This window comes from Lactuca virosa, chromosome 8 (assembly GCF_052849685.1).
Source record: "Lactuca virosa cultivar CGN04683 chromosome 8, Lactuca_virosa_CGN04683_v6, whole genome shotgun sequence".
Lineage (NCBI taxonomy): Eukaryota > Viridiplantae > Streptophyta > Magnoliopsida > Asterales > Asteraceae > Lactuca > Lactuca virosa.
The window spans coordinates 18,160,332-18,185,098 of record NC_136433.1 but is presented as its reverse complement, the minus strand read 5'-3'; the positions used below and the strand labels follow the sequence as shown (position 1 = coordinate 18,185,098).

Here is a 24,767-nt window from a genome sequence, read left to right as displayed (position 1 = left end):
AGATTTTATTGCCTTAGCAATATTACACCAGGCACTGCCTAGTGAGGCATTAGCAATATAAGTGACTGGCTTATTTGACAAATTGTGTATACTGTTGATGCACTTTCGCCATAGCCCCCCCCCCCCCCCCCCCCGATATTGCCTTCAATCTCCACCACCATTTTGTAAGCAGTGCCAAATTTTGAGCTTTTAATGAACCCACCCCAAGGCCACCATCCTTCTTAGAAGCTATAACTTTTGACCATGAGACCCAATGAATTTTGCTTTTGGTGTCGTCCCCACCCCATAAGAACCTTCTTCGCAACTTTTCAAGTTCATCTATAATGCCAGATGGAGCTTTAAATAGGGAAAGCTAGTAAGTTGGGAGACTATTTAGGACTGATTTGATAAGGGTGAGTCGCTCCCCGAATGAAAGGGTTTTGGCTTTCCAAGTTGATAAGCGTGCTTGGAATTTGTCGATGATTGGCCTCCAATGTTTCTTCGATGCCATATTAGCTCCGATACACATTTATTATGTTTCTATTAGAGTAAATTACATGAATGGTCCCTATGGTTTAATGTAATTTGCACGTTTGGTCCCTAACTTAATTTTTTAACTCGGAAGGTCCTTATTGTTTGTTTTTGTTACGCGCTTGATCACTGTCTTACCTAAAAAGACTATTTTGCCCTTGATTTTCTAATTTATTTAAATAAACACACCCCCAACCTCGCCTCTCTCACCTTAACTTACCTACCTCACCATTTTTACGTATTTAAATAATAATTTTTTTAGGTAAGATAGTAACCAAGCGTGTAACAAAAACAAACTGTAGGGACCAAATGTGTAACAAAAACAAACAGTAAGGACCTTCCGAGTTAAAAAAATAAGTTAGAGACCAAGCATGTAAATTACTCCAAACCATAGGGACCATTCATGTAATTTACTCTTTCTATTATTATGTTGAATCGAATGGTGTTGTAATCCAATGTAAAAGTAAAACTTTGATTGTTATTACTAGCTAGATACACATTTATTATGTTTTATTCAATTTTGTGTGCGATCACTTTATTGAAAATTGGGCGTTGCGAATGCTAGGGTTGGCGTTGGGGCTCATTTATTGGAAGATAAGTACATACTCATCCAATCGCATTGCGTCACTTGCAATCTTGCATTTACAATCTGACTAAAAGTCAAACTGATTTACCACAACAAATCCTACAACCCTTTATAAATAGAAAATATTTTCTCCAAAGCTCTCAACTTTTCCCAATCTTCTCAACAAACAAGATAAATCTCCCATGTTCTATGATTAGTTCTCGTACAAATCCATTCTTCCAATCCGAAAAGATTCAAACACCAAACAAGGTTCGTCTTCACTGATTCAGTTCTCCTTCAATTTTACTCATTAATTATTTGTTATATCCCATGTTGAAAGATGAATCAAACCCAATTAAGACACTCGATCATTGTAAATTCCCTTGAATTACTGCTTAGATTCCTTTTCAAGCAAACGTTATATCGAAATTTTAAGTGACAGTACATGAACTGGTGTTAATTTGAGGCTCCGATATATAAAAAGTGGTGTTTGTTTTGTTGCATTCCAGGTGTTCGATCAATTTACAAACTGTATAGAATGAGAAACCGGTCAAAAAATTCTCCGGATACATCAAAGGAAACCAGTGATGGTGTGAAGCCAGTAGACGAGACAAAGATTAAGAATGTAGTAGTGACTGCAAAGAGATCACCTTATGCAGTTCTCGCTTTGTTTATCTTAGTCATACACGGAATATGGGCAGTTCATCATTATCAATTCGAGAATTTACCGGAGCCGCTTTCCGCCGATCAGGTAGGGAAAAGAGGGTTTTCCGAGGAGTCGGCAATGAAGCACGTCAAAGCATTGACTCAATTGGGTCCTCATCCTGTTGGTTCTGATGCTTTGGAGCTCGGTTTACAGGTACAATTACGATCGATTTTAACCAGTTAAATTACACTCATTTACACGATTGTCTGCTAATTCTTCTCCTTTCCGATTTCATTCCGAAGTATGTCTTAGAGGAAGCTGAGAAAATAAAGACGACAGCTCACTGGGAAGTCGACGTCGATGTTGATCTTTTTCACGCAAGTTCTGGTGCTAATATACTCGTCAGTGGACTTTTCAAGGGGAAAACACTTGTCTATTCAGATCTTAAACATGTTGTTTTAAGAATCTCGCCAAAATATACATCTGAAGAAGTAGATAGTGCGATTCTGGTCTCTTCCCACATAGACACTGTCTTCTCAGCGTAAGTTTCTTCCATTTATGATTTACCTCTTATTCTCTTTATCAACTTCAAAATGAAAATGGAGTCTTATGTTTATAAAGGGAAGGAGCTGGTGACTGTAGTTCTTGTGTAGCTGTTATGTTAGAGCTTGCTCGAGGAATCTCCCAATGGGCTCATGGTTTCAAGAACTCTGTTATTTTCTTGTTTAACACTGGGGAAGAAGAAGGCTTAAATGGAGCCCATAGCTTTATTACTCAGGTGTTTCTCTCTTACCCTTATTTTTAATCATGTGTTTAAGTTATAACTTAACTTATAAAATCTTTACAGCATCCATGGAGTAGTAGCATACATATGGCTATAGACTTGGAAGCCATGGGCATCGGTGGAGCATCTGCTATTTTTCAGGTCTTGTTTAATGAATTTTTTTTTAATTTTAATTTTCTAAATTAATTTGTCAACTGTCACTTAATTTGTTGCTCATTTTGACAGGCGGGTCCGAACCCATGGGCAATTGAGAACTATGCATTGGTAGCAAAATACCCCTCTGGTCAAATTCTTGCTCAGGTGATATTCCTTTTTTTTTAAAATTATATATAATGTTAGTTTTTATAAATCTTAAATTCATGATTTTTATGTTCAGTTTTTGTTTAGTGGTGCAGGATCTTTTTACATCAGGTGTCATAAAATCTGCTACTGATTTTCAAGTTTACAAAGAAGTTGCTGGTCTTTCAGGTCTTGACTTTGCTTATGCAGACAATACAGCTGTATATCACACAAAGGTATTCTTGAATTTCAAATCATTATTATTATAAATAACTTCTCAAATATTATCTTAAACTAAAAAACCGATAATCTTTTGCAGAATGACAAGTTGAAACTTTTAAAACCGGGTTCCCTTCAGCACCTTGGAGAAAACATGCTTGCTTTTCTTCTTCACACTGCTTCATCTTCTCAACTCACTAAAATGGCATCCAATGACAAAAGTCAACATGATCCCGCCATATATTTTGACATTTTGGGAACATACATGGTTGTATTCAGACAAAGTTTAGCCAACATGTTATACAACTCAGTGATAATGCAATCCATGATGATATGGGGTACATCAGTTATGATGGGTGGTTCAACATCTGCAATCTCATTAGCCTTATCATTTTTTAGCATCCTGCTTATGTGGATTTTTTCTTTAAGTTTCTCAATTGGTGTTGCCTTCATTCTACCCTTCATATCATCATCTCCAGTTCCCTTTATTTCAAATCCATGGCTAGTTGGAGGTTTATTCCTTTCCCCTGCTTTCCTCGGGGCTTTGACCGGTCAACATATTGGTTATCTTTTATTACAAAAATATATTTTCAAAAAAATGGAGAATCTTTCTCTTTCTCTTTCTCTTTCTCATGTGGTGAAACAAAATTGGGCCAAATTAGAAGCTGAAAGGTGGTTATATAAAAGTGGTTTATTACAATGGCTTATTCTTCTTGTTGTGGGACATTATTTTAAAGTTGGATCTTCCTATTTTGCCCTTGTATGGCTTGTCTCCCCAGCTTTTGCTTGTAAGTGCATGAGTTAATTAATTAACTTTAGCTATTTTTAAGTTAAGATTGTGATTTATGATATATAAATTGTTGATTTTTTTAGATGGATTGCTTGAAGCAACTTTATCCCCAAATCGAGCACCAAAGGCACTTAAAACAATAACATTGATTTTTGGATTATTTATACCATTTTTAATCTCTGGTGGCATGTTTGTTCGATTGGCAGGGACAGTTGTTGGTATGGGTGTTCGTTTTGACAGGTATTCACTCCATGGGCATTTTTGTAATTTTGACTTCTTTTGTATTTCAAAATGTTTTTACATTTTATATGAATTCAGGAATCCTGGAGGGAATCCAGAGTGGTTAGGGAGTTTACTACTTGCTGTGTACATATCAGCTGTTGTATGCCTTTCATTGGTGTACCTCCTTTCATACATACACATATCAGGTTTTTTATTTTTTATTAAAATATTGATTTATAAAAATTGTTTTTTTTTGTTTGGTTGTTTACTTGTTTATCCTTTTTAGGTGCAAAGAAATTCATTGCAATTGGAAGCTTCATTGTGTTTGGCCTTTCATTAACATCAGTTATATCTGGAATCATCCCACCATTCACTGAAGACATTTCAAGAGCAGTAAATGTAATTTTTTTTGTCCATTTTGGTCATTTCACACTTTTCACTTTCTGGGTCCCACTTTTTTGGTGTTAAAATAAATAAAGATAGGATCTTGGTGTTAAAATAACATAAAGATAGAAATCATTAATAAATTAATAGTAAACTGCAAAAACAGTCATGTGGTTCTATTTTGTTTTGTTTGGGTCCAAAGAGGAGTATATATTTTTTATTTTTGGTCTTTATTAAAATGACCATTTTGCCCTTGGACCTGTTTAATAGTATTTACACTCTGAACATTCTTGATTTTAGATTAATCTAGATACTAAATTTTATAAATATTAAAATATCAATTATGTATACAAAGATTAAGCCCACACTTAAAAATATTAAATATCCCTTATAATTAGAAAAGAGTTTAATAATAAAATCATGAGTATTGAGTACATTACAAATTTGGTCCATGTCACTATGCGGTATATTGTCCTTTTTGTGTTTGGTCCAAGGGCAAAATGGTCATTTCAAAAATCTAACAACCAACTAGTTACATAAGGACCAAAAATAAGAAAAGATTCCTTTTTAGACCTAAACAGATGAAAATTTCTAACCTTTTTTGGCAGTTTACTTAGAAATTAAAGATTATAAGTCACATTTACTCACTCATAGTAAAAAATGCATACGTTTGTTTTTCAGGTTGTTCATGTTGTGGACACATCAGCAAACAAAGAACCAAGTTCTTATATTTCATTGTTTTCAACTACCCCTGGAAAGTTAACAAAGGAGATTGAACATATTGGTGAAGGGTTTGAATGTGGAAGAGAAAAAGTTATTGATTTTGTCACTTTCACTGCTTCATATAGTTGTTGGACCGAGGGCAATTCGGTAAATGGATGGAGTAAATCAGATATTCCAACATTAAATGTAGAAAATGATAATTCAACAACAGATGAAAGACTTACACAAGTTACAATCGATACTAAAGAGTCAACACGTTGGTCTCTTGCAATCAATACTAATAAAATAGAAGATTTTCGACTCAAAGGTACTACTACTGTGTTTAACTCTTTTACTAAAATGACCTTTTTGCCCTTGCCCTTTTTGACATTGTTCTTTCAGATGGTGAAAATGGGGAGGAACTGATACAAACTGGGACGAAAAGTAGTGCTGATGGATGGCATATTATTCAGTATTCTGGAGGGAAGAATGCTTCTAGAAGATTTGGTTTGACACTTTATTGGGGTAAAAATGGAACTCAGGTGGAAAATGATGAGAATGAGCTTTTGTTGAAATTAAGGACAGATGTTGATAGGTTGACTCCAAAAGTCAAAAGGGTTCTTGAGAAGCTTCCTTCATGGTGCTCATTGTTTGGGAAGTCAACGTCTCCACATACCTTAGCTTTCATAAGTAACCTCCGTGTTAATTTCTGATTAACCATACAAATTTAAACTTTGATATCGATTTCTAGGAAAGTTTTTTTGATTGTTGATAGGTAAATTTATGCTCAGAATCTTGTCGACTGATATTATGTTTAGACTATAGTTTTGGATGTTCAACATGATTGTTTGATGTTCGATTGTTGTCTATATAACTATGATACAAACTTGCCATAAGGGAGAGGTTTATTTTTTAAAATAAGCAAGGATCTTTTGTAATTGACAAAGTTTCTTTGTTTGGAAGTTAGAATAATAGTATTTATAAGGGTATTAGGGTAAGGTTTGGTGTTTTTGGTAGGCAAAAATTGATTTTCGAAACCCTTGGAGACCACTACTTTTTTTTTTTTAAACGACGAGTAATTCGGGTAATTTTTTCGGATTTTCGGGTCGGGTAATTCGGGTTTTTCATGTTAAAAAAAATACCCATTACCCGACCCAAATTAAATTCGGGTTTGGGTAATTCGGGTATCGGGTCGGGTTTGGGTAATTCGTTTAAACGACGAGTTAGTGTAAGAATCTATGACCTCCTTGTTAGAAACCATATTAGCCAAGTGGGTTAGCCTCAACTTGTACCTATTGTAGGCATTTTTTTTTTCTAGTTGTATTTTAAATAAAAATTCAATCTGGTTTGTATCAAATTGGTATTAGAGCGAGAGGTTCTAGAAACATATCTTGCAATTACGATTCATTTGGATATTGTTCATTGATTACTATTCACCATAGACACTATTCATCCATTTTACTTTCATCAATTTACTATTCACATAAACTTCATCGATTTACTCTTGATCGGGATACTTTCGCACCATCGACAACCATGAATAAGGTACCAGATTTGGAGGTGGAGGTGGAACTTAATCAACATCAAGTTGCAGTAGATGAACGATTGTGGAAAAGGATTTGGCATCAATGAGGCTAGAATCGAATAGGAGGCACGAAGAATTGGCTGAACTGAAATAAAGAATGATGACATTACTCACTCACTTGGCAAATAAGATATTACAGACTATCAAACCAAAATCGACGACCGAAACAAAACCAAAACCGGTTGAACAACCTACAATATGTCGTCCGGGTCACGATATAAAGACTTTGGATATGATGTAAAATTGCAAAAAAACTAAAAGGTTTCCAAAACTACTGGAAGTAGTTCTTAGGTTATGATTTTATTTTGTTTAAAATAAAAGTTTAAGTTACTCCCAGATGAAGTTTTTTTTTTTCTTTTATATATATATATATATATATATATATATATATATATATATATATATATATATATATATATATATATATGGTTTTTTTTTTCAAAAGCTAAAAGTTCGTTGTTTAATATACTTAATGTGACTTTTTGGAAAAGAATAATGACACAAACTTTCTTTCGTTACGAAAAGATTTATTATTATTATTATTATTATTAAATGACTGAATTTTTATTACCCAAGCAAGTAGCTAGAAGGGTATTACAACAACCTTTTGCGTTGTTGTGGGCCAGTGTTATTATTATTAAATACTTAATTTTTATTGTAAACTCTCGATCTTTTGAAAGAATCGGTCGACCAAGTTTTTTGGTTAGTAAGTTAGAATAATAGTTAGGTGTGAGCTTTGTTCAGAAACCAGAACCACAGTGGAACCGGAAAACAAAAACCAAGAGCCGAACTTATGGATATGGAGGAATTGAGAATCGTACTGAATTACATATTCGGTTCCCATATTGATTCCGATTCTGGTTTGGTTCGGTGCCAACAAGTATTTTGCTCACCCCTAATTAATAATATTTATAATGCATTAGGATTATGGTTTTTGGCAAGCGGAAATTAAGTTTGGAAACGTCGAGACCCATCTATTTCTCGAATTATATTTATAGTGCATTAGGATTAGGGTTTTAAATAAACGTTCTATCTGCTTGTATCAAACTCTTAATCATAGGTGTTGTTGCAAAGTTTTTTTTTTTTTGATAGTTGGAATTTTTGATAATTATAGTAGATTGTGTAAAACAGACCATTAAGTGATGGTAAAATGATTAGGTCATATATTATGTATAAGGTGGTAGAATAAGCCTCACATTTGGTATATATATTATTTCTGTACTTGTTTATATTGTTTAAGAATTAATATTGCATTGTACACTATATTTATGGTGTTTGTGTCCATTTGTAGAACGACCTATCTATCATATCACAAGATATTTCATCATTTTGTGCATTATCGTGCTATTTTGTATCATGCTCGAGAATGTATATCGAGACTTGAGTTACAAAAATTTAAAATTGACATAAATTTGAATTACAACACACAAAGCTATGCCATATATTAGGTGTTGTGTTGACTTTTTCCATTTCATCTTGACTTTAATGTCCTTCCATTCATATTCTATAAACCAAATTCAATAATATTACATCCAGTCATAAATAAAATATACAAAAAAAAAAAATTGTATGTTTGACTTTTTGACCAAATATCTTATATGGGATCTTGAGCCTCTTCGATTCGTGGTATATATCTTTGAAGATTCCTCTTCTTCAAATTTCCTTTTCTTTATTTATTTTGTTTTCGATATTTTTAGTTTTCTAGTGATTGACTTATTTGTTTACTTGTATCTTTGAAGATTCCTCTTCTTTAAATCAGTTATATTCTATATTGACATATATCTGTTAGCCTTTTTCCTTTTCAACCAATCTTATTAGTTTTCATATATAAGAAACATCCTTTTTTATATTATATAATATATATAGTAAGGCAATTTATTTCCGACAGGCAAGCCTATCGGTGGGTGTGCAATTAGGGGAAACAGCCGTGCAATTTGGTTTTCGATTTTAATAAATTATAAATTACAAAATAAATCCCGAAATTAAATCACATTAATTGGTGTGTGCGTGAGATCGAGACGTCCTCCCGACCATCGAAACGCCGCAAGTCTTGTTACACATGCCCACTTAATATTGTATTATATATCAAAACTTTTACAATATTAACCATTTATGAAGCACTTATTTAAAAAGAAAAAACTTGCTTAATTTGCTTTGTGATAATAGATTAATAAAGATAAAATCACAAAAATTGTCAAAATAGGGTAAACCGTTAAAAAAAACTACCCTTTTGATATTGATACAAAAATGAGCATTAAGAGTGAAATGGTGCCATTGAAAAATTCAAAACTTCTAAAAACTAGTCCTTCATATTTAATATAAAATTTTCATTTCTTTAATCAAAATTTTTTTTGAATCTCACAATATCTAACAGCCCACTTCATACTATGATTTTTTAGCAGAAAAAAAAAATCATTTTTTGAATATCTCTACAATAACAAAAGTTTCAATTCTTTTTTTTTTTTACGGCGGTTTGGTGCAGCGGGCAATGACATCCGATAGACAGTATGCCATAACACCCAACGAACCCGGGTTCAATCCTTGAAGATGACAACAAGATCAATATTTCATTAATATTTATCTAAGACATCTCTATCTTCAAAGAATCCGGGTTCAATCCTTGTGTTATTTATTTTCTTTTCATTTTTACTTGTTGTGTTTGTTTGTTTATTGATCTTTAATCCCAACAATAAAAACATTTAATATATTTTAAAAAAAATTCTGATGGATCAAAACAAAACACAATTTCATAACAACAATTGATTTTCACCATGGGTCTACACAAAATTGGTGGTTATTTTGTCTAGTAACTTAAAATATTATTTTATTAAAAGACTTTTTATTTTTGTGATTTTCTTTCACTATTAACTCCTATATTTAAAAAAAAAAAAAACAATTTTCATGATATTACATGAAAATAATGTAAAAAGAACATTCAGTTGAAGGAGATCCGTATTTTTGTGTCATTTTCCAACAATAAACTACTGAATTATCTATGTTTTACACAACCAAATCTTACCTATGATATATGATTGTAATCATCATATTTAGTTTTAAGAATAAAAAAAAAAGAGAATATATACTCATGAACATATCTCGTATTTAAACAGTTATTGATATACTCCACGCATTAAAACAAAACGCACGTAAGCCGGACCACCCACACGTGAGCAAGCTGTCTGTTTCTAATCCTTTGGGATTAACATTAATATTTTGCGTAACATAACTTGATATCATTAACAAATTATTTATTTAACATAAGTTAATCAAAAAACAACCAAACATAATAATTAAAAAAAAAAACTTCAAGAGACAAAACCTAGACTGTACACATCATCAAAGAAAATAAAAAGAAAAAACATAATTTCCTAATATTTAACGGAATCCGTTTGAATCGTCAACCTTCGTGCCGCCTTCGAGAACTCACTGCAACAACCAAATTCCACTTTTTAGTATCCAAACAAAAAATGTCAGAATTTCTGCATGTTGTGTACGACCATTACCTGAAAGGTTCGTCGCCGGTAGATTTTGTTACTCCGGCAGCATTCCGGTAGACCAAGTTCCGCCATGCATTTGGTTTTTGTAAACCGAACATGTGACGAAGCTCTATGTACAACTCGTCGTAAGATCCAAGTGCTGTCAGGTCGAGGGTCCGACCCATGTCTTCTGACGCCATGAAAACCTTACAATGGCCTGTCTCCGGCCATGGCCCATCTTCCTCGGAAGAGCTCCGGACAGAACCAGCTGTCTGAAGAACCACCGATCCATCAGAGAGATTCGCTGCTGTGTCACCGGAGACACCACTCTCTGATAGCTGCTGTTCTGTCAGAATCGGTTGTCCAAACAACACGAACATGGGTTTTCTCTTGTGATTTTCATTGTCTTTTTTCTTCGAACTTGTAGTAGTCTTTGGGGGGTTATGGGTTCCGATCGTTAAGAAAGAGGAAATGTTTTCATCGCGTTCCTGAAATGGGAATCTGGTGAAAGAGTTGTCATGAACATGATTAGTGAACCCATATGGGAACGGATTAATCAACGGATGCATTTGGTTGAACCGGAGACGATGATGATCTAGTCCAAACTGACAACTATGCCTGGCTCCCTGAATGCTCGTAAGCAGCGGGAAATCCGGATGTTGAGGATACCGGAGCTTCTTTCGTGGAGGCGAAAATGGCGAAATATGAATCGCCGGCATACTCGCCACCAACTCAACTAACCACGGGTTGACTCGCTTCACGTTTTGTAACAATTCTGGTTCGTCCCAAGCAACCTTCAATTCATCCCACGAATACCAACAAAAACAATGTCAAGAACTCGAATTAAAATAATTAATTAAGAATGAAATCAAGAAATTAATTACCTGAAGAAGCCTCCAAGGTGAATTAGGCCAACGGATTTGATCATCGACCTGAACTAAGGAGATTGTGCCCATAAACCAGCTGATTCTTGATGAGTCTTCGGTTTCGAAAGCCATCTTGAACCTCATTCCAGGACACCATTGAATTCTCATTGCAGCTTTTACAGTCGAAGCTTTGACACAGAACTCCGGCGTGCTTGCTCGTGGGTAGTACACAACTTCAAATGGCTGCCCATTAGCTGCAAGAGCCACAGCTTCTTTCACTAATTCAGCGCTCGATTTTCTTTGGTCATTCTGGGAGTTGTTGGTGTTTTTCTCGTTTTGTGGTCGGAATCCGGCGAACCCTCCGCCGTATAGGGAAGAATTAGCGGTGGAGTTCTCGAGAAAGCCTCCGCCGATTCCCCTCTTTGCTCTCCTGATTCCAACACAGAGTTCGCCGTTATCGGCTCTTAAAAAGACAATGGAATCACCAGCTATGAGCTTCTTGTGGTTGACGAAATTGCTCCAGCCGGTGGTCAAAAGATGCCGGCGGGGAGTCCCTCTATAAATATGTCGGAACTTCCATATCTGGCCGTGAACATCCTTCATCAAGATGGTTTGAACCGGTGGCTCCGCCGCGTAATCCAACCTTGGGAAAATAGTTTCGGCGCAGTATCTTGGTACAGAGAATCCACCGCCGTTGTTCGCATCAGATTGAGTCAATGTCTTGGCGAAAGAAGAGGGTTTCTCTTTGTTTTCATTAATTCTCTTATCATCAAACCCTAAAAACCCATCATTCTCGACATGATCATCAAAATCACAATCGCTTTGAACATTTCTTAAAGGAAAAAGCCCAATCTTAGCATAAACTTCATCAGTCTCGGAATCCGCCATGAACTTGACGGTGGATACTTGACACGGAATGTAAGGTGGGATCCGCCGGGAATCACCGAAATCAACATTTCTGGTGCCGGAATGCTCGACATGACCTTGAGGAAAATACAAAACCTTAGAGTTTAATGGCGGCATTTGCACCATTCCACCAGCACATGCATGCCATAACTGTGAATCCAAGCTTTTTTCCACTTCGTTCATGGGTTTCTTCTCATAATCCATCACGTTAATCATTGTGACGCCGAAGAATCTGTAAACCAAACAAGAAAACGCGTCAAATGGCTGCGAGATTCATCATTCTACGACATAAAATCAAGACTTTGATACGTTTATGATAGAATCTTGATTCATTTACAATCAAATAATGCAGGTTCAACTTAAATAATTCATATATCAATCAAGAAACCAGAAGGAAAGTGACACACACACACACAAAAACACACTGAGAGAGAGAGAGAGAGAGAGAGAGAGAGAGAGAGACCTAATGTACAAGTAGTAGAGAAGACAGCAGTTAAAACTGAAGTGCCATTAAAGAAAGAAACGAGTCTCTTTTAATTCCTAAAATCCCCATGTCTAGAAAACTCGAAGTTTAATTTGGCACAGTTGAATTCTGATTGAAATAAAGAAATAGTGAATGCAATTGCAGGTGAATGGGTATTTATAAGTGGTTAAAGGATAAATAAAAAAAGAATATAAGCAAGTGTGTGTGTGAGAGAGAGAGAGAGAGAGAGAGAGAGAGAGAGAGAGAGAGAGAGAGAGAGAGAGAGAGAGAGAGAGAGAGAGAGAGAGAGAGAGAGAGAGAGAACGGTCGTTCACCTGAAGCTTCGTTGCCGACCAGACGGTGGCATACAACAGACAGATACTTACATATATGTGTATGTATATATGTGTGTAGGAGAGAGAGAGAGAGAGAGAGAGAGAGAGAGAGATTTTGCGGGGTTTGTTATAGATTCCAGAATACCGACTCCCTTGTATATCGCTGTGGACTCTGGTGGAGAAAATGTTACATTTACACCCCTCAAAAAGTTTCGAGTTGTCATAGATAAACGGATCACATATTTTATTATTACATAACTAGTCCCTTATCAGAAGTCATGTAACCGTACAGATTTGAAAAAAAGGACGATGTTAGGATTAACATGCTTGTTAATAGGACACATAATTTAGTCATTTGCTGCTAAGTCAACACTTGGGTGGTGTTTGTTTTTGAAAAAGTCAAAAAAACATTTTGCCAAAAAATAAACACCATCTTAGTTTATTTTTGAAGTTAGTGAATACCATGCCTGTTAATCCCAAAAACTTTGTTATCAATTGAATTGAATCATATTACCAACTCCTATGACAAATTTTAACAAGAGAAATGAATGCAATAAGTATTTAGGCGTCACTATTCTTTTCTTGTACTATTTTTTTATGTATATGATTATAAAACTTTTTTATAACATATAATTACATAATAATCAAGTTCAATGAATGAAGTTTAACCTCAAAACCGATAAATACCCAAAACAAGGTTTATAAACCTCTTGAGTCTTGATTAACAATGGCTAGAATTATGCTCCGTATGAATTAAATGGTTAGCTTATAGTATTCAGTAACTATTAATTTAGATTGATTTTATTTAATTTTTTTAAAAATGAATAAATTTCCATGAAAATCTACAACTTCCGAATCCTGTTATTCCTCCTTTCCCGAAATTCAAGCCACAAAATTGGTCGGTAGATTGTTTGGACTTGCTAGATGGATAGAAGTGGATTACGGGGTATCTAAAATGTATTTTGAAACTTGAGGGGGTCATAATAAAATTTTACATATTTGAGTTCTTGACACTTTGATCAGATCTGAATCTCCGCGTTAATGGATACTCTTATCCCACTCGAACAGTTATGCGCGTGTCCTGCAATCACCACTAACTGAATCAGAATTTCAAGTTTCTCTCTCCTTTTTTTTCTTTTTAAATAATATTATAGATTATGTCTCTTTTACAACATATGAAACGTGTAGTATGTATCTATCATTTTATACGTGTATACATTTATGTTTACTATTTTTTTTTAAATAACACATTTTTTTTCAAAGTCATATTATTGGTAAATCCACAACGCGACATCCAAATTGTCATTTGGATAATGCATTAGGATGCAACGCCTTCATCATTACTTTGACGGATCATGAATTTACATCATATATAAAGATTGGTGCGAAGAATTTATTCTATTGACGATCATAAGATATTAAGATATATTTCGTTAACATGATATATTGTGAGAATTTTGTTTAATTAGGTTCCTTCAAAACGTTACATCACAAGTGACCGAATACATAAGGTAGCATGCCACATAAAGTGTTTGATTAGAGACCTGAACATTGACAGGATTATGTTCTAGCATAATGTTAGAGACATACATGTAGCCTTTTGTATGCATGTTGAATGACTTGAGAAGCATGCCATGTGTTTGAAGATTCAATCTAACATAATCATTATTATAAGCAACACTACTGTATTTTATAATTATAATCACTACTAACACTAAAAGGCATTTCACTTTTTTTTGTGTTGCAATTAGAGGTGACAATACTAGTCAATATATCTATAAACTGATTGACTTGGCTATATAGCTAAAAAAACGAATCAGATAGGTCAAACATGTCAAAAATTGCAGTAAACCAAATTGGGTTATACTAGATTATGAAAGTGAAAAGTTAGCAACACAACATGGATCGTCATACATGTCAAACATACAATTTAGTATCTTTGCTCCCATGAGATATCTTCAGGGCCGGTCTAGTGATATAGAGGATAGAAAAATAGCCCTTAAATATAAGGAAATTGATTAGTTTAAAAAAAAAAAAAAAAAAGTGAGGGAACAAGCTTAGAACCTACTCTGTATAGGTATATAACATAAGGTACCACTTACAGCCAACTGAACTACAAGATTCATTGTTAATTATCTACGTAAACGTGTATATATTATGTCGCAAAGTTCAAACTAGTTAATTAAATTTTAAAAGAAAGCGTTGGAGCATGGAATCAAACCATGGTGGATTAAAAACGATTGAACTAAAAGTGCATCCCCAGCCTCTTGAACTACAAATAGTTTGCATATATCAGTACGTAAAAGGATATATATATATATATATATATATATATATATATATATATATATATATATATATAAAATATCCGAGCCCTATTTTTTATGGGGTCCTGTGGTTGCACACTATGCACCCCTTTAAGGTCGGGCCTGAATTGCTTAGGCGATCTAACTTAAACAACAAACTTTAAAATGTCATTCTTGGTGACTTGAACATCACCGGATATAATCGACGTATCATGACCCCCTCTGATATTTTGCAAATATTGATGCATTCGTAACACCTAGTTCCTGATTTAGTAAATGAAAGAAAAACGTAAAAAGGAAAATATGGAAAGAGAAGGGGGAAATGAAATTATATGTCGACGTTCATAAGTTATAAAGAAAGCAAATGAAGATAGGAAACAAACATAGCTTGATAAATATACTTCCCTCCAAATCCATGTAATTTGGCAGGAATATTAGAAGATTAGATAATCCTTTATCTTCTCTCTTAATCTTTTCAAAAAATAATATCAAATTCAAAATAGTTTCTCTTTAATTTATTTCCAATTCTTTTCACTTTCATTCTCCTCTCTCCGAAAGTTCGACGCTCTGAGCTAGAGTTTCAGGTGGAGGATTTGGTGCTTATGAAGGTGTCACCCTGGAAGGGTGTTATCCGCTTCAGGAATCAGGGCAAGTTGGGCCCTAGATTCATTGGCCCTTTCCGAGTCTTGGCCCATGTAGGCAAGGTGGCTTACCGGTTGGAGCTACCGAGGGAGTCGAGACAGATTCATGATACCTTCCATGTTTCCCAGCTGATGAAGTGTATAGTTGATGAGACAGATGTGGTCCCTTTGGAGGATATTCAGGTCGATGATTGTCTGAACCACGTTGAGAAGCCTGCGACAATTATAGACCGGAAAGCGAAGACATTGAGGAACAAGGTAGTGAACTTGGTCAAAGTGCAGTGGCAACACCGAAGAGGCTCGGAGTGGACGTAGGAACCGGAGTCCGAGATGCGTGAGTAATAACCCGAGTTGTTTCCTGAGGATTACTTCGAGGGCGAAGTCTGATTCTAGCGAGGGAGAATTGTAATTGTTAGATTAGGTGTCTAAGTCCATAACTATAATTGGTATAAACTTGAATTGTTGGTACCATAGTTCTTTTGGGTTGCCCTCAAACCTAGCAATTGGACAAGATGACTTTTGGAGAGAGAAGGTAAATTTATTATTTGATTAATAAATTGGAATAAAATGATTTATTAACGTGTTATGAAAATAATATATTAATTAGAATCATATTATTTAATTAGTTATTAATCATAAATTAATTGGAATTAATTTTTGGATTAATTGAATTAATTAAAAGTGTAGGGGTTGTTTGGAAATTTATTGATAGTTGAGGAAAGAGGCTCTAGAACCTCCCTAGAAGAGGTTGGACGAAAACTTCTAGGAAGGCCCTTTGAATTTTCGTCCAAGGGCTATTGGATGGAGGGTCATGGGTTGCTTGGTCCTTAAGCTAAGGGATTAGGGTTTCCTCCTTAAACCCTAACTTTTGCTCTAAGTTACCTCACCTATATAAAGGGCATTAACCCTTCATATTTTTGGTCATCCTTTTGCCTAAGAGAATTCCAAAATTCCCTTATCCTCTCTCCTTTCTCATCATCTTGCTAGTGTTGGGTGTGAACCACTAAAGGCACGACATTTATGGTGCTTGCTCTCAAGGCTTCAACAACACAAGAATTTCTTTGTTATTTGTCAATAACAATTAAGGTATGTTTTCCTAACCCTAGATAGTAATTTTGAAATTATTCTAGGTGATCTAGGGTTTCTTATTTGATGTTCAAAGTTGTATGTTCAATTATAGAAAACATAGATCAAGATTTAGGGTTGCATGCACACATAGGATTTTTGTTTGTTATGCTTAAAAACTCATCAGTGATATCAGAGCCTTGGATTGTTTTCTATTGAATTGATTGCAATAGTTGACTTGATCAAATTAGGGTTTATGGAAATTAAACCCTATTGGACAAGGATTTCAAAATTAGGGTTCCTTAGGCCCTAAGTTTTCGAAATTTAGGAAAGGGTTGAAACCCTTGCCCTTACCTTACAAGTTTCGATCTTGGAGGGGTTTCCTTGCCCCTCAAGATTTTGAAAATAAGGTAAGGATGGAATCCTTACCTTCCTCTCCAAGCCACTATTTTTGAAAATTGCTAGATGAAATTAGGGTTATCTTATTTTTGGTAATTATCAGTTTATGTGGTTGAATAGGATGATTATAAATTTTTTTTATCCCTACCCATTATTTTCGAAAATTAAGGGGAAGGATTAGGATAAAATTATCTTGATTAATTTAATTGGATAATCCTAAATTGCTTTAATAAATTAATTAAATGTTTAATTAATAGATAATTATTAAATCAATTGGTTTAATTATTAAATTTAATTTAAATTTTAATTTTCAAAATTTAATAAATTAAACCTAGTATTTTGAAAAGTTTAAAATACACCTTATAGTATATGTAAAATTAAATGATTAATAATTACTATATGTATAAGAATAAGTCAGTCGAACCGCTAGTACGCCTCATTCACGAAACCGATCTATAAGGGGAGCTTAAGGAAGCGGCTTATAAAATGACCGTCATTGGGTATCCACGCTTACCCACCGCTCCCTTGATTGGTGGAGGGTCATTAGCTGAACGGGTTTGATAGGACAAATTAAATCCTAATTAATAAGTATAATGAATTAAGAAGTAACTAAACCTTTTATAAAAAATTCCCAATCTTATTTACTTTAGGAAAAATATGAATTGGTATGCTAACCCATGAAATTGCACATTGCACTTTATAAGTCGTTAGTGGAGCGTATGTTATTAACCGGCACACTAATAGGGACTAATAAAGAGTGGCAATGGGTGTATCGAAAATTATCATTGGTTAATGGAGCGCGTGTAGGTACCTGGCACATTAAGATGAGATGATAAATGACATCGAGAGTACCAAGCTAATTTTCATGGTTATTCACATCTTGTTTGTGATCCTCGGTATCTCAGTCACAAATGGAAGAGCATAATTGAGATTAAGCATGCCATTGAAAAGTTCAATGAATCATAAAAGATCTAGGAATATCATTAAAAACCAAATTCGTTCAAATTTCGTTTTCGATGGTGAAATTAGTAAATCATCAGTTACCTACCTTTATATAATTTACAGTTAGATTACGACATCCCTTTTCTAAGTTGTGAACTATTTAGTTGGATCCTAGCCTTGATATTTCATTTTGGGTGTTATATTGAGGATTACTCTTATCTAACTAAAACTATTTTTCTTTTATAGATGTCTACTCCAGCTGATGCTTTTGGTTCCTCCTCCTCCTCCAACAACAACTTCTCCCTGTTGAACATCTGCTCGAAGGTGCAATTGGATGGCACCAACTATAACTATTGGATGTGCTACATCAAGATTGCCCTTCATTTTGAGTACAAGGAGTATGTCCTCAAGAAACCGCTCAATGAAATCGATGAAACAAAGGCCACTCCTAAAGAAATGGACGCCTACAAAAAACACTACAATGATGCAACAAAATTTGCTTGCATCATGGTGGCCACAATGACTCTAGAATTGCAGAGACACTATGAGGATTACTGGCCGTACGAAATGAACAAGGACCTTATGCAAAAGTACCATAAGCAAGCTTGTCAAGAAAAGTACGATGTGGTAAAGTCCCTCATTGCAAGCAAGATGAAGGATGGCGAGTCTGTTAGTAACCACGTTGCGAGAATGCAACGAAACGTGGATAGGCTCATTAAGCAGAATGTGAATTTTGTTGAAGAGTTGGCAATCGACATAGTGTTGAACTCTTTGCCAAGTTGTGATGATCAGTTCATAATGGCCTATCATCTAAACAACAATGAAACTACTTTGTCACAATTGCACAACCTCCTGCGAACAGCTGAAGCAGGAATGAAGGGAAAGAGTATTGCCTCCACTCCTGCTGCTGCTCCTGTTCTGGCCATTGGTCAAGGGAAAGGGAAAAAGATGAAAGGTCCTCCTAAGCAGAACTGGAAGGGAAAGTCCCAAGCTGGGTCATCTACTAGTGGACCCAAAGGAAAGTCTAGTTCTGATGCTCCCCTTGTTTCCGACCTAAAGGAGGCCACTTGCTTTTACTGCAATGACAAGGGGCATTGGAAACAAAGTTGCCTGAAGTACTTGCAAGACATCAAGGATGGCAAAGTGAATCCAACCTCGGCAGGTATTTACACTATTTTATCTAATAACTCATCATATTCTCGTTCTTGGGTCCTTGACACAGGATGTGGATTTCACATTTGTTCTGATTTGCAGGGGCTAAGAAAAATTGAGGATGTGGAGCATGGAAGGATGAACTTGATCATGGGGAATAGGTGATCTTCACATGTTACCAAGATTGGAGTTTATGGCTTGGTTCTTAGTACACTACTAGAAAAACAGCCTTTTACGACGCGCAATGTGTGTCGTAAAACGCTCAGACGACGTGCAAATGCGTGTCAAGGAAGGCCCTGTCATAACGAGAGACGACACGCTTTTGCGCGTCGTCTTCAGACGACGCGCATTTACGACACACATTTACGACGCTCATTTACGACACGCAATGCGTATCAAGGAACGCCCTGTCATAAAGGAAGACGACATGCATTTGCGTGTCGTAACCTTACGACGCGCGTTTAGGATACGCATTGCGTATCATTAAAGCCCCTGTCATAAAAGAAGATGACATACATTTGTGTGTCATAAACTTCAGCAATCATTTACGACACGCAATGCGTATCATTATATCCCTTGTCATATATGAATATGACACGTATTTGCGTGTCATAAACTTAGCAGCCAAATAACGATACAAATTTACGACGTGCATTTACGATACACATTTACAACATGCATTTATGTATAATACATAAACAAATATAATACCAAGCATTCAATTTCATCTAAATGTCAAATAATAAAAACATTATACACCACAAGTCAAAAGACAATGTTACCTAACATTTCACTATTATATTGTTTGTGTATACAAAATATCACCAGTAAATGAAGCCTATAACAAAAGTCGAGGTACCTAACATTTCACATGTATAGTTAAACAAGGCGCGTAACGACCACATCAAGCAATAGCTCTCTAGTTCTCCTGATGATGTCTTTTGATTACGAGCAGGAACAGTCTTTTCCTACAAACAAAACAACATTCTAATGTTTGTTACAATCATTCAAGAAATAACAATGTACTCTCATATATTTGTTCGCATCATAAGTTCATTAATTACAATATTGTAATTTTGTAGGTTTTTCAAAGTATGATCCCTTAATAAAAAAATATATATTGAAAGTAGGATGCTATAATAAACAAATAAATGAAAGTACCCTGCAATTTTCGCATTTATCCCAGCCAACTCAATAAATGAAAGTACCCTCTTATATACTTAACTCACCTTCTATATGAAGCTTGTATAACCAGGATAGCGACAACTTTGACATACTCCAAACGGAAAGTTGTGGATTTGAACCAGCTCGCGATGCAGATGCAAGAAATTTGGAATAAGATGTTTGTATCTGTATGGAAAAGTGTTGCATCATAAGGTTTGTTTCTATTATAGACTGGAATAAGACTAAATAATCATGTTACCCTACATTCCAAAAAAAAATTTCACTATATTTATCAAATTTAACATGAGTTGTATTAAGCCAGGTTTTCTAGCTATCTATCCTATTTTAAGTGCTTAAGTCAAAAAGAAGCAAATGTATGTACCCACCCTAAGAGCAGAACCAATTACAACCAATACAGCTCCCATGTTATGCAAACCATTCCACAAAGTGGTATATATAGAATTAAGGGCTATTTTGGAAGATATTTTAGATGTTCACCACCTTAATCTAGGAACTCCTGAGCAATTACATGTTTTGGTGAAATGGAAGAATTTATCAGCTTTTAAAGCTTCTTGAGAGATCTGGGATGCTCTTTTGAACCAATTTCCCAATGCTCACCTTGAGGACAAGGTGAATTTTCACACTGGGGGGTATTCTGAGGTTTACCTACACAAGAAGAAGAAGAAGAAGAAGAAGAAGAAGAAGAAGACAATAATATTGTGTAATTAGAATCATGACTTTAGGCCGACAGGGGTATTCTAGTCATTTAGCCCAATTAAGTAGGTTATGATGATATAAATAGCTGATCAATTTCTAAAGGAGTTAGTAAGGTTTTATTTTGTTTCCTTGGGAAAAAACTAATTGGTAGAAAGCTTTTAAATTCATTAGACATTCCACTATCAGTAATCATTTGATTTGAGACCTAATTCCAGTTGTAGCATAACATCTAGAGCCCTAATTCCGGTTGCATTCTCAACTTTTCTACAATTTGAATCTACCAGTGTTTTGCATCTAATGATAATGTTATATGGGTAGATTTCTTCAAGTACAACGTTGTAGTAGCGGATGCGATAATAAAGAAATTAATACCTACAGTAAAATGACACAGTGTTGCTCCAGACCAATTCGTCTGAAAGGACTCGAGAACCATCCATTCCAAACAAATTCCTCATCGGGGTCTCGAACAGAAGCATGACTCGGAAAAGGTCGTGTTATATCCCTTGTTTCACAAAAGTAGTGTTTTCCATCAATATCAAGTTCAGCAAGTTCTTGAATATTCTTTACTTCTCCTTTCCCTTGGTGTTGGGGGAGGTTCATCATAGAGGGCAGGAAGAATGGGAGAAGGAGTTGTGGTCAGAGGTGGGCGGTGTGAGGGTCTACCCAGCGGTGTATGGCCTTGCTCGGTCCACCAACAGTGTCTCAATCTCCGGTCGTCGAACAAGAACCGGACGTACAGAGAAACTTGAGCAGATGTTGGAGAGCAGATGTGGAGAAGTTATGGGCACAAGCGACGAAGATGCAAAGTTGTCGGAGGATTGCGCTGGAGATGCAAAGTTGGAGAGCAGATGTGGAGAAGTGAAACGGTGGAGGTTTGAGAATCGAGAGAGAAGAAAGAAAGAAAGGGGGTTTTCGGCGGGGATGAGCTAGGGTTTTCAGCCGGTGGAAACAAAGCGGACTTTTTAATTTTTGGGATTTCATTTCCCCCTCGAATGAAACGCGCGTTTCATTAAAATTTATAAAGCGACATAGTTAGACGATGCACATTTTATTTAAGGTGCCCTCCGTGTTTTTTTTTCTATTAGACACTAATTTTAGGGCATGCAAAAATGCGTACCCTCTATTCTTCATATTTTGGAAATCTGACATCAATTTTTAGGGCACGCACAAATGCGTGTCCTCGATCGACGTGTGTCATTGATTGCACGTCGTAAAAGGCTGTTTTTCTAGTAGTGGTAGTGGGTTAGGTTTGGATATAATAAAATGTTGCTACTCGTCATAGATGACACGAGACATCATTTCATTTCATGCATTGTTTAAACAAGGTTTTAGATATTCTTTTAATGATGAGAATGGTTATATTTCTGCTTTTAAAAATGGTGTTTTTATTTTGAAGCTTTACCTTGTGATGGTGTATATGAAACTGTGATGATTGTATCCAATTTAGGAAATAGTTTTTTCATACTGATTCGTCTGAAGGTATAGACAAAGCGAGCTTGTAGCATTGTCGTCTTGGAAACGTTAATAAGAAACGCAGCGCCCAACTCCAAAAGGATGGAGTGTTGGAATCATTTGACTTGAGGTCAGATGATACATGCGAATCTTGTTTATTAGGTAATATGAAAAAATCACCTTTCACTGGTTCTTGTGAAAGAGGTGAAGGTTTGTTGGACCTCATACACACAGATGTGTGTGGGCCCTTCAGATCCACCACAAGGGATGCAAATCGATTCTATGTGACTTTTACTGATTATTATAGCAGATATGGCTATATCTATTTAATCAAGCATAAGTCATAAACCTTTGAAAAGTTGAAAGAGTTTAAACAAGAAGTCGAGAAGCAATTGGGTAGGAAGATAAAGATTCTTAGATCCGCTAGAGACGGTGAGTATCTTAGTATCGAGTTCCACGACTACCTCAAGGAATGTGGAATAGCTTCACAATTGACACCTCCTAGAACACCACAACTTAATGGTGTGGCTGAGAGGCGTAATCAGAACTTGTTGGACATGGTTCATTCCATGATGAGTCGAGCTTCACTTCCAATCTCGTTCTGGGGGTATGCCTTAGAGACTACCGCCCACATTCTTAATGTTGTCCCAACAAAGAAGGTTGCCAAAACACCTCACGAAATGTGGATAGGGAAAGTTCCCTCGTTAGCACATATCAAAGTTTGGGGTTGTGAAGATTTCGTTAGACGAGAGACTCACAACAAGCTTGAACCTCGTAGTGAGAGATGTACTTTCATCGGCTACCCACAAAAGTCATGTGGATATTTTTTCTACAGACCTAGGGAGAACGTGGTCTTTGTAGCACGAAGGGGATTTTTTCGCGAGAGAGAGCTCATATAAAAAGAGGACGGTGGGAGTACCATTGATCTTGAAGAAATTCAAGAGTCAATGATGAAGGAACCTCTGAAGACGCTAGGGCTCAACCTGAGGAAGAAATTCCAGTTGAACCGGTTGACGAATCATTACCTATTAGACGTTCCAGTTGAGTTAGAATGTCACATGAGTTCTATGGTTTCCTTATTATTACAGATGGTGATACGTTTATCAGTTATAGTACACTGGTAACTTTAGATGAACCTTCTAAGTACAACGAAGCAACGACAGGCCCTGAGGTAGCTAAATGGAAAGAGGCAATGGACAGCGAGATCAAGTCCATGTATGACAATCAAGTTTGGAATTTGGTTGACAATGTGCCAGGTCGTAAGACAGTTGGGTGCAAATGGATCTTCAAGAAGAAGACCAACATGCATGGGAAGGTACACACTTTTAAAGCACGGTTGGTTATGAAAGGCTTTATTCAAACCCCGAGGATTGACTATGACGAGGCTTTCTCACCAGTAGCTAAGATTAAATCTATTAGGGTAATGCTAGTCGTAGCTGCATTTCATGACTATGAAATTTGGCAGATGGATGTCAAAACCGCTTTCCTTAATGGAAAGTTGGTTGGGGATGTTTACATGAGTCAGCCAGAGGGTTTTGTAGATGCGAAGTATCCTAATAAAGTGTGCAAGCTTGAGAAATCAATCAATGGATTGAAACAAGCTTCTCACAAATGGAATCTTTGTTTTGACGAGAAGATCAAAGAGTTTGGCTTCTCTAGAAGTGAAGATGATTCATGTGTATATGTCAAAGCTAGTGGGAGTATAGTAACCTTCCTGGTATTGTATGTTGATGACATACTTCTTATAGGAAACGACATTCCAACTCTGCAAGAAGTTAAGTCTTGGCTTGGAAAGTGTTTTGCTATGAAGGATTTGGGAGATGCTACTTATATTCTAGGGATAAGGATTTTGAGAGACAGGAGTAAAAGACTAATTGGACTTAGTCAAAGTACATAATTTGAAAAGGTACTAAAGCGTTTTAGTATGGAGAATTCCAATTAAGGAGAACTGCCTATCCAAAGTAATACCAAATTGAGTAAGACTCAGAGTCTGAGTACTGATGCAGAGATAGCAGAAATGAGTCGGATTCCATATGTTTTAGCCGTTGGATTAATCATGTATGTTATGACATGTACTCGCCCTGACGTGGCTTTTGCTTTTAGCATGGTTAGTCGATATCAGAGAAATCCGGGTAGAGCTCATTGGATAGCAGTCAAGAATATTCTCAAGTACGTACGAAGAACTAAGGACTGGGTC

General features: G+C 35.8%; 2 protein-coding genes across 3 annotated transcripts; one reads left to right on the top strand and one right to left on the bottom strand.

The window, feature by feature from the left end:
- Positions 1 to 1,163: 1,163 nt before the first annotated feature.
- Positions 1,164 to 6,047, top strand: LOC145129867 (Zn-dependent exopeptidases superfamily protein). Its single transcript, XM_079064684.1, has 13 exons — positions 1,164 to 1,345; positions 1,585 to 1,934; positions 2,024 to 2,262; positions 2,343 to 2,499; positions 2,569 to 2,646; positions 2,731 to 2,805; positions 2,901 to 3,020; positions 3,104 to 3,791; positions 3,877 to 4,033; positions 4,112 to 4,221; positions 4,302 to 4,414; positions 5,081 to 5,429; positions 5,504 to 6,047. Exons 2-13 carry the CDS (start codon positions 1,614 to 1,616, stop codon positions 5,812 to 5,814), a joined length of 2,718 nt encoding a protein of 905 aa, XP_078920810.1. The 5' UTR covers positions 1,164 to 1,345; positions 1,585 to 1,613; the 3' UTR covers positions 5,815 to 6,047.
- A 3,850-nt stretch (positions 6,048 to 9,897) lies between these two features.
- Positions 9,898 to 12,846, bottom strand: LOC145132879 (auxin response factor 16-like). Of its 2 annotated transcripts, none has more exons than XM_079067830.1 (4): positions 12,733 to 12,846; positions 11,047 to 12,166; positions 10,190 to 10,956; positions 9,898 to 10,112 (listed from the first exon to the last, which is right to left on the bottom strand). In XM_079067830.1, the coding sequence occupies exons 1-4, from the start codon at positions 12,762 to 12,764 to the stop codon at positions 10,055 to 10,057; spliced, it is 1,977 nt and encodes a 658-aa protein (XP_078923956.1). In that variant the 5' UTR covers positions 12,765 to 12,846; the 3' UTR covers positions 9,898 to 10,054. The 2 variants fall into 2 exon arrangements, with proteins under 2 accessions (XP_078923956.1, XP_078923957.1); XM_079067831.1 differs by lacking the exon at positions 12,733 to 12,846 and adding an exon at positions 12,398 to 12,549.
- Positions 12,847 to 24,767: the final 11,921 nt, after the last annotated feature.